This window comes from Rhamphochromis longiceps, linkage group LG17, assembly GCF_057381845.1.
Source record: "Rhamphochromis longiceps isolate RC_006_pf linkage group LG17, R_longiceps_female_GT1.1, whole genome shotgun sequence".
NCBI classification, from domain to species: domain Eukaryota; kingdom Metazoa; phylum Chordata; class Actinopteri; order Cichliformes; family Cichlidae; genus Rhamphochromis; species Rhamphochromis longiceps.
In genome coordinates, this window is record NC_140573.1 from 6,040,635 (window position 1) to 6,056,265 (window position 15,631).

Sequence of the window (15,631 nt, forward strand, 5' to 3'; positions counted from 1 at the left end):
TGTGCAAATAAATGAAATTATCAACATAAATACATTTATTAGTTTAAATTTTTATTCATTTAGGTCTGTAAGTTGTTGGACAGTGAAATTTCTTTTTTTTTTGAATGTGTGTAATTATTTCTTTGTTCATCACCACGGTGAATTTTAAATCAAACATTCAAGATTTGATTTGGGTGCAGCTTTAATTCAAGGGTTTTACAAAAGCACTGTAGTAGTTGTATTAGTTGACTCGAAGTGCTGAACCTGCATTCAGTAACTGTTTGCTGGAACAATGAAGTTCAAAGATATGTCCATGTGAGTGAGGGAGGCCATCATTAGGCTGAAAAAAACAAAATAAACCTACCAAAGAGAGAGCAGAAAATAAAAATGTAGAAGTTGGCTAATGTATTCTATATTCTTAAAAAGAAGGCATGTACGGGCAACACCAAAAGGCCTAATGCCACAGAGGACAAAGTGGATGATCACAGAGTTATTTCCAATGTCACATTGTCAAGAACAGAAGGGAAGTATCTCATTGTAATTGGTTCGTTGGAGAGATAAAATTAAGACTTGTAACTTAAACCAGTATGTTTGGAAGAGAAAGGTATGAAGGAAGGAAAGGAACAGCTCATGATCCAAAGCAGTATTATGGCACGTGCAGGAATGGCTCGGCTAATGTGTATATGATATGACTACTGATAGGAGCAGAAGGATGGCCTGTGAAGTGTACAGGGTGTACTTTCTGTTCAGATTTAGTCAAAACTGATCTCCAAAACTAACCAGACAATGCTTCACAGTGAAAATGGATACTGACCCAAAACATAATGCAAAAGCAACCCAGAAACTTTTCATGCCAAAGAAATGGGATATTCTTGAATGACCACAGCAGTCACCTGATCTTGACCCAAGGGAGCATGCTTCAGTTACTGAAGACAAAACTAAAGGCAGAGAGACCCACAAAAAAAACAGCAACTGAAGGCAGCTGTAGTAAAGACACAGCAGAGCATCTCAAGGGAAGCATGTTATGTGTATGTGACTTCAGGCAGTCACTCACTGCATAGAATTTAGGCCCAGGTATTAAAAATAATCTTTATATTTAAAATTATGTTTGCTTGTCCAATTACTGTTGAGCCTCTGCAAATGGCTCTCTGTGTACAAGAATGGCTGCAATCCTTAACAATGAATCCATTACTTTTGTAAAACCCTTCAAATTAAAGCTGAAAACGTGCACTGTCTGTCATGATTTAATTTAAGGCTGGGCCATATCATACCATTCACGGTATAATGTTGGGCAACGATAAGAAAATGAAATATTGTGATATGGGTAAATGCGCAGTGCCTTTGTTTTCATACGCACATGGTGGAAAAAGCATGGCGGCGACGGAGAATGAGAAGGGCGAAAGCGGATCGTTGAGTGAAACGGATGAACCAGAATTGGTTTGTAAAAATGCTGCAACTTCAGTGGTGTGGAACTGGTTTGGCTTTCGTCCGTCAGATACACAACAAAGCACTATTTTTGGTAGAACATGCTAGCGGGCCGTCGTTATTGCCGTGTTTTTTGGAAAATACGGCACACTTAAAATCAATCCTTTGATTTTTCTGAAAATCGACAGTGCAGCTTATAATCCCGTGTGCCTTATGTATGAATTCTGGTTGTGTTTACTGACCTCGAAACGATTTATGTGCTACACGGCGCTGGAAAATCTGTCAAATGTTTTAGTACGACTTTGCTAAGCTACGAACCTGCACAGCTTATCGTGGTGTTCAATTTGCCTACGAAGATTGATAAAGTAACAGATTTAATGTCAATATGGTTGATTTTAAAGTTCGCTTAAAGAACTAATTTTCATTCATTCTTAATTCTTAGACTTGTCACAGAGCCCAAGAGAATGATCACAACCCCTTGGCAAACTCCGGTCACCAGCGAAAAATGGGCATTGTCCTGCTGGTTAGCAATTGGTTGTTGCACCTTCTGAAACGTGTTGGTTGCACTGATAAGGCACAGCTTTTACATTGAAGGAAAACATTCTCCGTTTCTGGTTTGGATCTCACTTTTTCAAGTTTCCTTATGGCTCAGTGAGCAGTTGGCAACAGTTTGGAGACAAGGTGGTGTCTTCATTCAAACTGAGGGGACACAGGGACAGTCGTATGCACTGTATGTATCAGTTTATGTATTATATTCTCTATAAACCTCTTATTAGAGTCTTCGACCATATCTAATATGAGCATCAACCACCATAGCAATAAATATTCTATAATGTATATTAAAAAAAAGGAAAAAAGGCAACAGATCTCATTTAAAAGTAAAAATTTTAAATCTAACTGTTACAGAAGAGACACGTCTATTGTGCATTACCATCTATTTGACTGATTCGACTGCTTCTTTTATATAATTGATGTGTTTACACATGGAGCATGCTCAGTTCACTAGGGGTGCCAGGATGTACGTGCCAATATTTTGTAGCCAATTACTATTACACCATCAGGCATCCTATCCTTATGTCACCGGATGCAACCCCTTTGGTTCAAATTCCCAGAGTGCACTGGCCAGCCAGATGGTATCTCACAAGCACACCGTACAATTCGCTGAACACTTCAGAGATGACAGTGCATGGTGCTGTAATGCTCAGATTTTCTGCACAGGGGGCTTCATGAAATTCATCTGATGATCAGAGGAATTTTGATGAGATTAGTACACACTACACTCACAGATCAAACACACACACACACACTGATCAATAGCATGCAGCCTGTTGCTGTCTCACTCCATCTAACTATCTGTCATGCACTGCCAAATCTATTACAGCCACAGTGCCTTTGCTACTATTTCCAAGCTCAACACTAGAGCTAAACTCAATACAAAATGATTGGTGGTACCGCGCAACCAACTGCAGAACCAAGCTGGGGAAAAAAGCATCAGCTACAAGGTGTTGTGTTTGGAAAGCTGAGTTTAACGTGTGAGCTGAGCGAAGCCCAGAGTGCTGTGAAGTGGTAAGAGCACCAGAGGAGACAACCACCATGCTGAGCTGAATCAGATTAGGTTTAAATCTCTAACCAGCAGGATCACAGGATACTAAAACTCCATGTTATGGGGGTTTCCAAACACTTGGTTCTTCATATGTACAAAGCCAAAATGTTGTATCCAAAAGGGAACACAAGCTCACATCCTCTCCTTCCTGCTAAACTGCAGATAGAGCATGAAAGGCAGCAGGTGTGATACACACTGAGAAGTCAGATGTACGCTGTATGGAGACTGTGCTGTTAAAAAGCATAAGGCGCAGCAAAAAGGACTGTGTTCACTGCTATTTGTATGTGTGTGTGTTTGCACGGAGGAGTGTGACAGCAAGGCTGAGCAAGAAAATGTGTGTGATGTTGTGTGGTGTCCAGGCATATTGGGAGACAGATGGTGGGGGGAGACGCTGTGCTTCCTCGAGAGAGGGGAGACAATATTTCTCTCACTATGTATCTGAAAACATAAGCTTTCACATAAACATTCAAAAAGCAATGGACCAAACTGCATCAGATAATTGCAAAGAGAATCAACAACAAGTGGACGCCAACAACTTCATCTCAAACTTTGACCGTGCAAAGGCTTTTCTTAGAAAGGAACTCCTCTAAAGTTCAGTAGAAAATGATCTCAGCCGATCACACCAAATCTCAGATGCACAGATCTCTTTATTCCGAGCATCTCCATTTAATTAAGATATGGCCTTTACCCTGTGGTGACAGCAGGTGGTGGAAGGAGTTAAAGGCCGGTGGAATTTATGCAGATTCTGATCCTCTTCTTCTTCTTTTTTTCTTGACATGAAAGCAATAGCAATTGCACTGCTATTATTGAATTCAACCATCCAACCAATCAACCATGTAGTAGAGGAAGATTTCAGGTATCTTCCCTCCCTCGTACCATCTATCATGATGCATCTATTTCTGTACAAATTTAGAGTTTATCAAATTAAAAGAAGGAAAAAAAAGAAAGGATGTCATTAGAGAAAATCTCATCAAATGGGAGCAGACAGGTTTGTGTTTCGGGACGTGAAAACGTTTGAAACCGTCTGATCTCGGCTTAATAACTGGACCGTCATGGGATTCTGCCTTTTGAACAGCCGATTTAATAAAAATCAGTTGGATAACCTCATTAAGACTCAACCTTGAACAACTGACTGTTTGTTATGAGGTCAAAATCAACGTTTTTCAACCAGCTTCAGACAGAAGCTAGTTGAGATTGGCAGGCGTCCCTCTAAATAGTTCAAAGAGCACCTCAGCAAATTTAGAAACGTCTTCATTTCATTCTTCACTTTTGAACTTTTGTTGAAAAATTCCTGACTCTGTGCCAGGAAAATCCCTCCTGGGGCCACTTCAATTTTACTGTTTGCCTCAGGTTTTATGATAACACTTAGATATGCCATATTGGTTATATTTCAGCATCAATTTACTACTATAATATATTTCACAGTGAACGAAAGTTACCATCTAAAGCTACACTGTTCGCTTTAATTCATGTAACTTGGCTTTGCTCCATGAGGGGGCTAGATCTTGGAACTGCCACTAATCTGGTTTTGATGAAATCTGAACAGATCGGATGCTTATGTATTCCAGTTATTAGTCGTTGGTAATGTGTTTGCAGTCAGGATACACAGAATTCACAGTTTCTTCCCCACCTGTTACGCAAATCTGTACCAATTTCAATACACGAATGAGTATCTGTGATTTGGCATCAACAAGCTATTAAGGTGAGGTTAAAATGAGCCAACAAGGTCAAAAAATAATAACTGAGGTGAGTAAATGTTAAAGGCGTGAATTCAGCAGCCAAACCAAAAAGTACTTTCAAACATTATATAGAACCGTACTTAAACCACAATGTGCTAAACATTAAGCTTTCATATGGATTCCCGCGTCTTCCAATTTAAATGAAAATGTAGATTGTATCTACATGTTTGTGACTCAGAGAAAGCCCAGTGGAATCCCGTCATGTCACTGAAAATGTTGATTAATATTTATCTTCTCAGATGCGTTTAGAAGACCGCGAGCGTTCACCAAATAAAACATCAAACACCGAGCGCGCTCACAGCGAGCATCACATTTCATTCACTCTTCAACTTGTCTTTGAAAACGCTTCAACACGTCTAAAGCATGATCAGGGAAACCGCTGCATGCACTGCGCACGCTTCCTCTGAAACAACAATCCTGAAACCCCGAGAAGCCAGCGGCAACATGTGTAATCCTTCTGTCTTTTCCACCGATTGCACATTTGGAAACACGGGCTGAAAGTGTGCCGAATATTCCGGGGGAATAACACGGACCCACCGCTCGGTCTTTAAACGGCGTTCAGAAACATTCACGGCATCACTTGTCAGCCACCACAATCACTTAAATTGGGATTCTTATCATTTTCCTCCTCAGTTTCTTACCTATTTGGATGAAAAGGAGAAGCAGAGAGAAGATAATATGGGTCCTTAGAAGTGCTGTGTCCATGATCTCAGCACGCGAATCAAGCGCAAACAGGCGGAATGTGAGCTTTTAAGGGACGGACAGCGGGTCGAGTGCGTAAAAGATGCGTTAAGAGGTCATCATTCCGTCTCTCCAGCCTTGGACTGCGCTGGCGGGGATGTCGATTCGGATCGTTGTAGTTCGGCTCGGGTTGGTTCGGCTGGGTCTGATTTGAGGAGTGCGGGCTCGCTGGCTGGTTGGACGATTACGGACGCGCATGTACATCGCAGTAAGAGACGAGCTGTGCGCGCGCGCCGCCCACTGCCATTAATGGAAATCACTGTTTCGCTCCTGCGAAATTCCTTATGGTAGTAGGGACATTATGTGTGTGTGTGTGTGTGTGTGTGTGTGTGTGTGTGTGTGTGTGTGTGTGTGTGTGTGTGTGTGTGTGTGTGTGTGTGTGGCATGCGACTGTGATCAGGCTCTTATATCCCAGGGCGGCAGTACAACACATAATACAGTATTCCTCCTATCTACCCAATGAGATCTTGGTAATATGTGGCACTGTGGGAATGACAAGGATATGCAGTAACTGTACCTGTGCTCTCTAATGTTACAGTGCTGTATAGTGACACACTCATTTCTCACTGCATAGCTCACTTTATTGATTTTTTTCATCCCTTACACAATATTGTGCAAAATTCTTGAGCCTCATTTCTTCATATTTGGCTAAAAATGGAAATAGCTGCAGTGATTTACTGAAATATTCAGTCAAATACTGCATATATAACAAAAACCGAGTTTGTACAATTCTCACAAGCTCAAAAGTCAATATTTGGTGACACAGCCTCGACTCTCTTATGCGAACTTTCTTATAATTTTCAGGTACGGTTCATGTCCTCCACACGTCAAGAAATTTTGTAATGACACACTGCACACCATGCCATGTTAAACCAAGTTTTTGGCTAATATCTCTTTAGGAATCACCTTGTTCATGCAAAAATAATACTTTATCCCTGTCAAACTCTGTCATCTTTGTTATTTTTCATAGATTTGGTGAAAGAAATGGAAAATTGGTTCTTTACTATGTGTCTAATTTGTGCAGACACAAAAGTTGTTCATCCCTTCAGTTACGACCCTTTCAATGCATTACTGATTCATAGGTAAGTGTTAAGTAGTTTAACAAACAAGAAAGAAATTATACTAAAAATGGTCACATACAAGACTGCAGTGAATGAAAAAGCAGACAATGTCCAAAGAAAATCTTTGAAAGTTCTTTAGAAATCTGAAAAACTGCCACTCAAGGCTGCTTTAAAAAATTCCAAGACAGTCTGGATCCTTGGAAGCAAAATATAAAGAAATTAGGGATGGCGGCTTTTGCACAGTTTTTGTGACCCAATGAAACCTGGAGATGTGGGCTACATCTGGGCTTTAGCCACTGGTACACAGTATGGGTATTTGGGCTGCATCCAGCCTTCTTTTCTCCAGGATCAAACCTATATGATTTACACAACATACCACGAGTGCCAAAAGTTTTCCTGGCCCACAGATTTTGTGGTGTTTTGGAACTGTATTTATTATTAAGTCTAGATTTCTGTTTGGGTGATTGAATGTTGTGAGGTTTCCTGTCTCGGTTTGGTTTATCTGTGCATGCTCCCTTGTGTGCTGAACATCATTCCTTTAGGATTCATCCCTTTGCTCCATTCTGTTTACTTTTTGGATTTATGGTTTCTTCAGTTATTAGACTTTGTTGCTCCTGGATGTTTCTCACAGCCATTAAAGGCTCATTTTTATTTCAATCCTTTTTGTTCTCGTGTCTGTTTGTGGGACTTCCCTCCAGCCTTCATTATTACAAAAATAGTCGAAAGGTTGTGGTGTGTGTTTGTGATAGGAAACCCATTGATAGGAAATGAGCATGGCTTTTCATGGGCTAAGCGTCCCCACAGGCAATTTAGACAGCTGTGATGTCACAGAAATATCAACCAAAAACAAAAGCAGGTTACTTCAAATAGCTCTAATGTCACAGACGGACATCAGGTGGTGACCTTTAAAAAAACAACAACAACAAAAAACCAACTTGAATTTGCGCAGCTAAGCAGAGAAATGACGACAGTCTGCTGAGCTGAAGCAGAAACAAATAACAAAAACAAGAATGTGGAAGCAGCCGAGCCAGCGCAGTCCCACAGAGGAAACAGGGTGATGGTAGAGAGTTTTGGCTGTAGTTGGTTGTGGACTGATGGATTCAGGAGTTTTTGTGTGTCTGTGAGACACAATAACACACAGCTCTTGTTGCTCTGTGTGCATTCATTAGCATAAATTAAGAGAGCTAATCCCCCCCTTAACTCAGGCCGGAGCCTCATCTCACTTGTTGGACCAACATTTTTTCGGATGCTTGTTACAATATCCCCTCTGGCGTCCGTGCTGCCGGCACATAAGAGTAAAGGTGCATGCATGTTTGTGAAAGAACGGGAGTGTTGTCTGTGGAAAACATGCTGATTGGACCCTCAGTTTGTGTAATTACTCACACGAATAGAAAAGTTAAGCTTCGGAGGGAATCTTCTCTCACCGAGTCTCATTCAAACCGCACAAACATTACCTTTTATAGTCAAAGCCTGTAACATGAGTGTAAGAAAAGAGGGGTAAATGAATCAAATCATCTGATAACAAACATGTCAGACCCACACACGGTCTCCTCTGACAGTTGCAGCCTGATGAAGGCCTCCTGCAAAAGCATCCAGAGCTTTCTCGCATCCTGTTACTGAGTAAAGCTGATTCTGTTTCCAGTGCACACAGGCAGCTATGGATTATGGATTACGTGTTTGCTCTCTTTCCTCACTCTCACTGTGCATTCACATCACGACTGGAACAAGGTCAATAACCTGACAGGAGCTCATTTAGGTTACCCACAGAGAAGATTTGCGCCACGTTATCAGCGGCGCCTCTAATCACTGATTTAATGACACTTTAAGAAAAGATTCACGCCGCAGCTGCCCTCCATTCATCTTTGCCTCATATACTTCTAACTGTGGATGACTACTCAAGTAGTTTTTAACATAAATAAACCAGTTTGACAAAAACCCTTGTACCCTGTTCTGAATTTTCATGCACTGATACACCAAACACGAGCAGAGTCAGTACTCTTCTTGCCAGCTGCTGTCCAGGACAGTGGACTGCATGGAGAGGCAGCTGACTGAGTGTTTTAAAACACATAGAAATAAAAAAATCTTTGCAGCGTTCATGTGGCTTCTTTCACATTTACACATGTGCATATAGTGTCAACAAATGTTATTTAAATGAGTGTGGAAATGCTAAAACTTCTGTTACCATGACAGTGGATGTCATTTCCAGACTGACAATGATATTGACTGGTTGACTGGTGGCAACGGGAGGTCAGCATCCTGGACACCACTGGTTTGGCAAATACTGCTCGATGTGTTCGTTTGTGTTTGTGGGTGAAAGAAAGAGATGCCTCCGCCGTGGAGTGAGTGATGTAATGCTTACTGTAAGTGCTGAAAACATTGGGCTGCACATTATACAGTAGGTGGTTGCTCAAACACTGTACAGTACATTGTGTTGAGAATTCGTGAGCCAAGCTTCCGTGTTCTCTGCGATTAAAAGGCAAGCTGACCTATCAGTCAGTGTCAGGAGAGAAAGGGGTTTCTTTTTCTTTTCTTTCCACGGTCATCGATTTATATTAGCAGCACCTGAGTGTAAGTGTTTTCATCTGAGAGTGAAACTGAATGCGAGCAAGTGTGTGACTGTGATCTGACATTTACCGTCCTGGAATACTAAAGTTTCCACTAACAATCTTGAAGTCAAATGACTCATCTCTCACTCTATTTATCACGTGAGCGGGGAGAAAAAGGACTTACTTATCTGTAATTCTGTTTTTACAATATTCAGACCTCATTATCGGCTCCTTCATTTCTTATTTGTCTCTGGGGAATAGATGCCATCTCACAACACTCATAAATATTCTGATATGATGGCCCCTAGCACATGTTGATAAATGGACTAGCTGAACAAATCCAGACGTGCAGATCATTTATATCACACAAATTCATGTTAACATCATAGTCTCATTAACCTTGCTTGAATGAAGTGTTTACATGACAGTTTCTATGAGTCACAGAAAGATAGAGGCACACAGTGAGAGCAGGAGAACAAGAATCAGACTGGTAGCTGAAAGATTCATTAAGGATATTTGGACAGATTAATGGCCTAGAGACAAAATCACATCTGCCCAATCATAAAATCTATCATAGAAGAATACAGTGAAAAAATAGAAAGTACAGTATAAAGACTCTCCTTTAACGTCAATAGATTGATTTGAGCGTTAAAGTGATAATAATGCTAAATAGGACTATTTAAAACAGAAAGAACAAAGAGAAAACAGCTTTAGTGAAATGTCTCTGTAGGTTTCTCAGTCATCCAAGTCCTGCTAGTCTAAAGAGCTTTGAAAGAAAGCGACTGGACATTTTTAAGTTCTTGAAGGTGTTTCAACTCTCATCCAAGAGGCTTCTTCTGTTGCAAGATGTATTTCATTGCAATATTTAAAAATCACAAGCAAGGATAAAATTTTTAAAGTTTAGCTTACAGACAGCGTGCACATTATATCTGATAATCCCTTTTAAACTGCTCTTAGAACTGACTTTAAACCTAACTGTCTTGTCACAAGTACTGTAAACCTCTTCTTGACATACAGGCCGAAGTGACACTGACTGACAGGTGACAGCAGACTGATGGTCACCCCAAAGGAACAGGTGCTCATACAATTTAAAGCATGCATTAAAAATATAGAAAAAGTACTTCTTCCACTGGTGCAGCTTTTTTTAAATTCTATTTGTGGCATTATTCCTGACAACTGTGAATGGATAATACATCACACTGCTCCAATCTAACGGTCGCTGCTCACATTTCTGGTTCTCTCCGCAAAGAATCTGTTGCCAGATCAGATGGTGCTTCTGCTGCTGACAACATTGCAGTAGGAGGAAGAGGAAATGCTTTAGTGCTTTTAATAGCTTTGAAATGACACAATGGATCAACCACCTCACCAGTTCATTTAAAAAAAAAATGAAAGCAAGACTTTCAAACAGAATGAGAAAATAACTTTGAGATCTATCAGAGTCAAATGAAAGTGGTGAGAGCCTACATTACCCAAGTGGTTGATCCCATAGAATTAAGCTTCAAATTCCAGAGATGACCCACATTGTATGTGGAGTGTGCACACACACACACACACACACACACACACACACACACACACACACACACACACACACACACACACACACACACACACACACAAAATGATACAACTGTCAAAAACAGCCAGGTCATTTAAGAGCAAAAAAGAGGAGGAAATGAATATTCATGAAAGCACAAACCTTCCAAACCTCTGAGCTCTGCTTTATTTCTCTTTTAAACATTTTAAAACTTTCATAATAGCCCGATGTATTTTTGATGTGTAGTCACATCTCTTAATTGTGGGGTAGGAGAGATTCTTCTGGAAACAAAAACTTCATATGGACAGATCACGATCACAGCAATGTGCCTGCTCCATTTAATCTTTATTCAGTGGTTCATAACATTTTGTCTTCTTTTTGCTTATTATCACAATTTGTAACAAATAAATAAATAAAATATGAAGCGCTTTTTCAAAAACATACACACGTTTCAGGAATGGCGCTTCATTTAGTTTATTGCAGACCCAGCCCTCCGTGTTGGATCTAAAAGCAGCTCTGCTCCTTCACAGAATGCAGTTACTAAGCCTTGGCTTTATAACCCACTTCCATTTAAGGTTATTTGGTTTGAAGCAGCACATAATGTGGCAGACCTTCCATGAGAATGAGAGTGAGAGTTTGCAGGGAGAGGGTATATAGGGGGCAGATTATAATTGGGCCGAGAGGTACAGTATACTTCATTTGGAGTTCCTGATTTTGCAGAAAGCAGTGGTTTTTAAGTGCAAAGGGTCACTGTGAATGAGGTTTAGTTTTTAACATGGCATGAAGTGTGGCGTCATCAGATGTGTGGACCTCTGTTCTTCAGCCTGCACTCATTATTGAAACAAAGTTTTCTCAAGAAGCCAGTCTGAACTCTAATGCTGCCTGTGACTGCACTGCAAATTAAAATTCACTTCAGTTCAATTCAGTTTTATTATATAGCACCAAATCACAACAACATTTGTCTCTTTATACTATATGTAAAGATCCTACAATAATACAGAGAAACCCCAACAATCAGACAACCCCCTATGAGAAAGCACGTGGCAGCAGTGGGAAGGAAAAACTCCCTTTTAACAGAAAGAAACCTCCAGCAGACCCAACGCTCAGGGAAGGACGGCTATCTGCCGTGGCTCTGCTTTGATTCTGCTTTATCAAAAAAGAAAACAAATTAAAAAGCAGACAGGGTGCCAGTCTCAGCCTCAAATCCAAAGTGAAAGCTGGTTCCACAGAAGAGGAGCCAAAATGCTCTGCCTCCCATTCTACTTTTAAAACAAGATGTGTTCCTGAATGTTTGTGTTTTTCTGTTTTGCCTCCATATTTGTTGCTCTGTGTTGTGTATTAGTTTCAGATCTTAATCCAACAGTGCTTTCCATGGCTGTGGCTTTGCACTGTCACAGTCCGGCGAGGGCAGACTGTATGTGTTGACAAAAGGACCCAAAACGCAGACTCCAAAAACTGAACGTGGCGTGGAGTTAACAAAAAACAAGCCGTTTATTGAGGCTAGCAAAAAAGGGTACAAACAAAAGGGCATTGGTGAAACTAAACAATAACCTAAACTGGGTGAACTAAAACTAAACATGAAAAAATCTTAAACATGGTGAACTGACATAGATTCCTGAAGTTGTGACGTGGATGAGCAGACGACCTGAGAAAGAATGACTGAAAGCACACGGACTAAATACACACAGGAGGATAATGAGGGAAGTGGGAACACATGGAGAAACAGCTGACACACATGAACACAACGACGTCACAAGGAGAGAGTAACACTAAAAACATTGAACATAGGAACACAGGACCCCTTCAAAATAAAACAGGAAATATAATGAGACGCAGACCTGACAACATAAGACACACAGACATGAAACACACGAAGGGCAAGGGAGACTTCACAGGGGTTGAAAACACAAGGGGGAACTAATAAGCAAATGCACATAGGAAACCTAATGAGCTTAAACATACACTATAAACATCAAAAGAACTAAAACTCAAAACACTGGGTCATAAGACCCAGGATCGTGACATGCACTCCCTGTTTCTCACCGTGTGAAGTCTAAACTTCAACTCGTGTGAAGTTTAGAGCTCAAAGACTCATTCAGTAATTAAGCTCTTGCAGTGTGTATACAGTACAACATGGTTCTTAATTCTCCACCACATTGTTCAATATAACCAAGCGGCAGAAATCTTATGGTATTCAATTTCAATTCAATTTGATATATACAGTGCCAAATAACAACAACAGTTGCCTAAAGCCACTTTATATTGCATGGTAGACCCTACACAATACATACAGAGAAAAACCCAACAGTCATATGGTCCCCTCTGAGCAAGCACTTTGGCGACAGTGGGAAGGAAAAACTCCCTTTTAACAGGAAGAAACCTCCGGCAGAACCAGGCTCCCTGTTGGTATTGTCAACAATATTTTAAACTTAAACCTAGTTTTTTTTAAATTCTTTAATTAACCCTCTGTCTCATCCACTACCATCTTTCAAATTGCAAGTCAGACTATTTTGTAAGCACTCTTAAAATAACTGCAATTCTGTTACAATTTTTGCTAAAAGTCAGAAATTTCCTGAAAGATGAGATTGATTTCTTTAATTCTATAGCTAAAATGACAAAATAAGTCCATTAGGTCTGTATGGATCCTGCTTGATAAGGGGTTGAGCCTCATGTATGGTTTGCTTCCAGCAATCTCAGCTGCCTGAACCACTCTGCTGCACTCAACTGCCTCTGATTCTCAAATAAAATCTATTGAACTATTTAGCTCTAATCTCTGAATCCAGCTTTTGATTCTTAAATCCTTTAGTTCTTAATAAGTGTGTGTCCCAGATGAAACGAGTCATCGTAAGTCCACAGTCAACTGAAATAAGGATGCAAAACTGCGAGTCACAAATTACAGACATGAGGGAGACACTCATTATTCATCACTCAGAGATTTACAACGCATCTTCAAAACTTTGCAGCTTGCCTTGGAGCCTAATGCATTTTTTAAGCTGAGTTACTTTTGCACAGGAGCTACATAAGCCGACAAGCATGTTTACCATAAGATTTGGCGGAGGGTTAGAGCCTGGTGGGATAAAGCTCATGGCAAATGCATAGGATTCCTCCCACATGAAACAGGCTCTCTTTTTAGATATTAGGACTTTATCTTACAGCACTGGTTCAATGTGAGTCAATGTGAGTTGTTGATGTTTCTATGATAGCATGAAATATGCATCTTGTGTGTCAACAAAAATCCAATCAATGAACTCATCACACTGTAATGGAACAATTTTAGTAGTGTAGTGTAATTGCAGACAATTTTAGCCACTTTAAGACTTTTTTGAATATCACAGCCCCTCGTTTATTTATTGGCTTTCCACGCACTTCCAGAGAGCTGCTCTATACCTGCTGAAATCTGTGTAATGAAGTAAGCTCAAATGAAAACCCCTCATTAACAGAGGAAGTAACACACCAGACGTGAGATCAGTAAATGGTTTGTGCCATAAATAGTGAATGAAGTTCTGTCTCTGAAGAAACGCACTCAAGACACGCACAAACACTTACTTTCCCCAGAACAGGGTGAGCCTCTCACCCTTGCATCGGGGGTGCTTGTGTTTTTCATTCCCTTCAGTCTACACACCAACTAGGGTGGATTTCTGCTGGGCGCCATGGCAACCAGTGGGGCTATTCTCCATCACAGTGGCTGAGGGAGGAAAGACAAAGGAGAGTTAATCAACAACACGCATTTCCCACTAAGACACACATGCACACACATACACAAAAAATCATTACATTCACTTAGCGTTTGCTGAGGCTTCCACGGATAATATGGAGGTATGAATAAATTCATGACCTCCCATACAAACAGACTCAAAGTTTTAGCAAAATTACCCACGGTCACAGCTGGGGTTTCCTGTGGTCCTGTGTTTACTGACATTAAACTATTCCAAACCAAGTTGCAACTAGCAGCATTCCTACCTTTGCCAAGGAGGTTTTGTTGTCTCGCTCAGTCTGTTTGTTATCAGGATTACTCACACTTATGGCTTTAACACTTAAAATGTTTAAGTTTTGAAGTTAATCTGGATCTGGATCCAGGAAACAGAATTTTTTGGAGGGATTTTTTTTTTTTTTTGCCATTATGAGACAGAGTCTTTTTCCCCTCATATCTTTACAAATGCATAAGAAAATGAAAAAAAAAATGAAATTGAGAGAAATCATCTACAGTTTGAAAAATCCCAAACCGATCAACAGGTTCTCCCTGTGTCTGTGTGGGTTTTATCTGGCATGGCAGCTTCATAAAACTAGACTGGAGGTACTTTCTTCCCTGAGGACTGACTTGTCAATAACAATACTAAAAGACTTATCTGGCAAATAAGAATAAAACCACCTTAAAACCTTAACTAGAAATGCCAACCCACTGTTGGAGACAACTCAAAAAGAAAATCTAGCGATCCAAGAGTGTCAAATACAGCGCTTATAATTCATCAGCTGTCTCTGTCCTGTGGTTTTCTCTAAAACCCAAGTGGCCTGTTTCAAAGAGTCCACTTCTCTTTAACGATTTTCTAGTCCAATGATTTCTTCTGTCCAGACACCACTGTAACACCTCACTGCATTTGGCACATATTACCATTTGGACAGTGTAATAAATAAATAAATAAATAAATAAAAATATAAAAAAAGATGTGAACGTTTTACAGTGGGTAGAATAGAAAAATAAATGCTGTCAGTGGAAAATTTGCTATCAATCACTCACATGTTGCTTCCTTTAGGAAATACCGTCCTGTAATATACATATATAGAGAGAGAGATGTCATACCACCCAGACAAAACCTGCCTCACAAGCAACACAGTTTAAAAATACAATTTAATTAAACGGATGAATTACTTAATATTACATTAATATACAAAAAAAAAACCCTTCAAAACCTGTCGTCCTCGCGCTTCTTTGGTTTAACAATGGCGCCATCACCTGGTACATTTCAGTAGCTACGTCCGAACGTCATCACGGCGCGACAAGG

At 40.2% G+C, this 15,631-nt stretch overlaps 1 protein-coding gene across 3 annotated transcripts in view; it reads right to left on the bottom strand.

The window, feature by feature from the left end:
* Positions 1 to 5,724, bottom strand: part of ptprz1b (protein tyrosine phosphatase receptor type Z1b) — a 74,083-nt gene extending 68,359 nt beyond the window's left edge. For all 3 annotated transcript variants that reach the window (XM_085386817.1, XM_085386816.1, XM_085386815.1), the window contains exon 1: positions 5,388 to 5,724. In XM_085386817.1, coding sequence (XP_085242943.1) covers positions 5,388 to 5,451 — 64 coding nt within the window. In that variant the 5' untranslated portion in view covers positions 5,452 to 5,724. The remainder of the gene's footprint in view (positions 1 to 5,387) is intronic.
* Between the last annotated feature and the right edge of the window lie 9,907 nt (positions 5,725 to 15,631).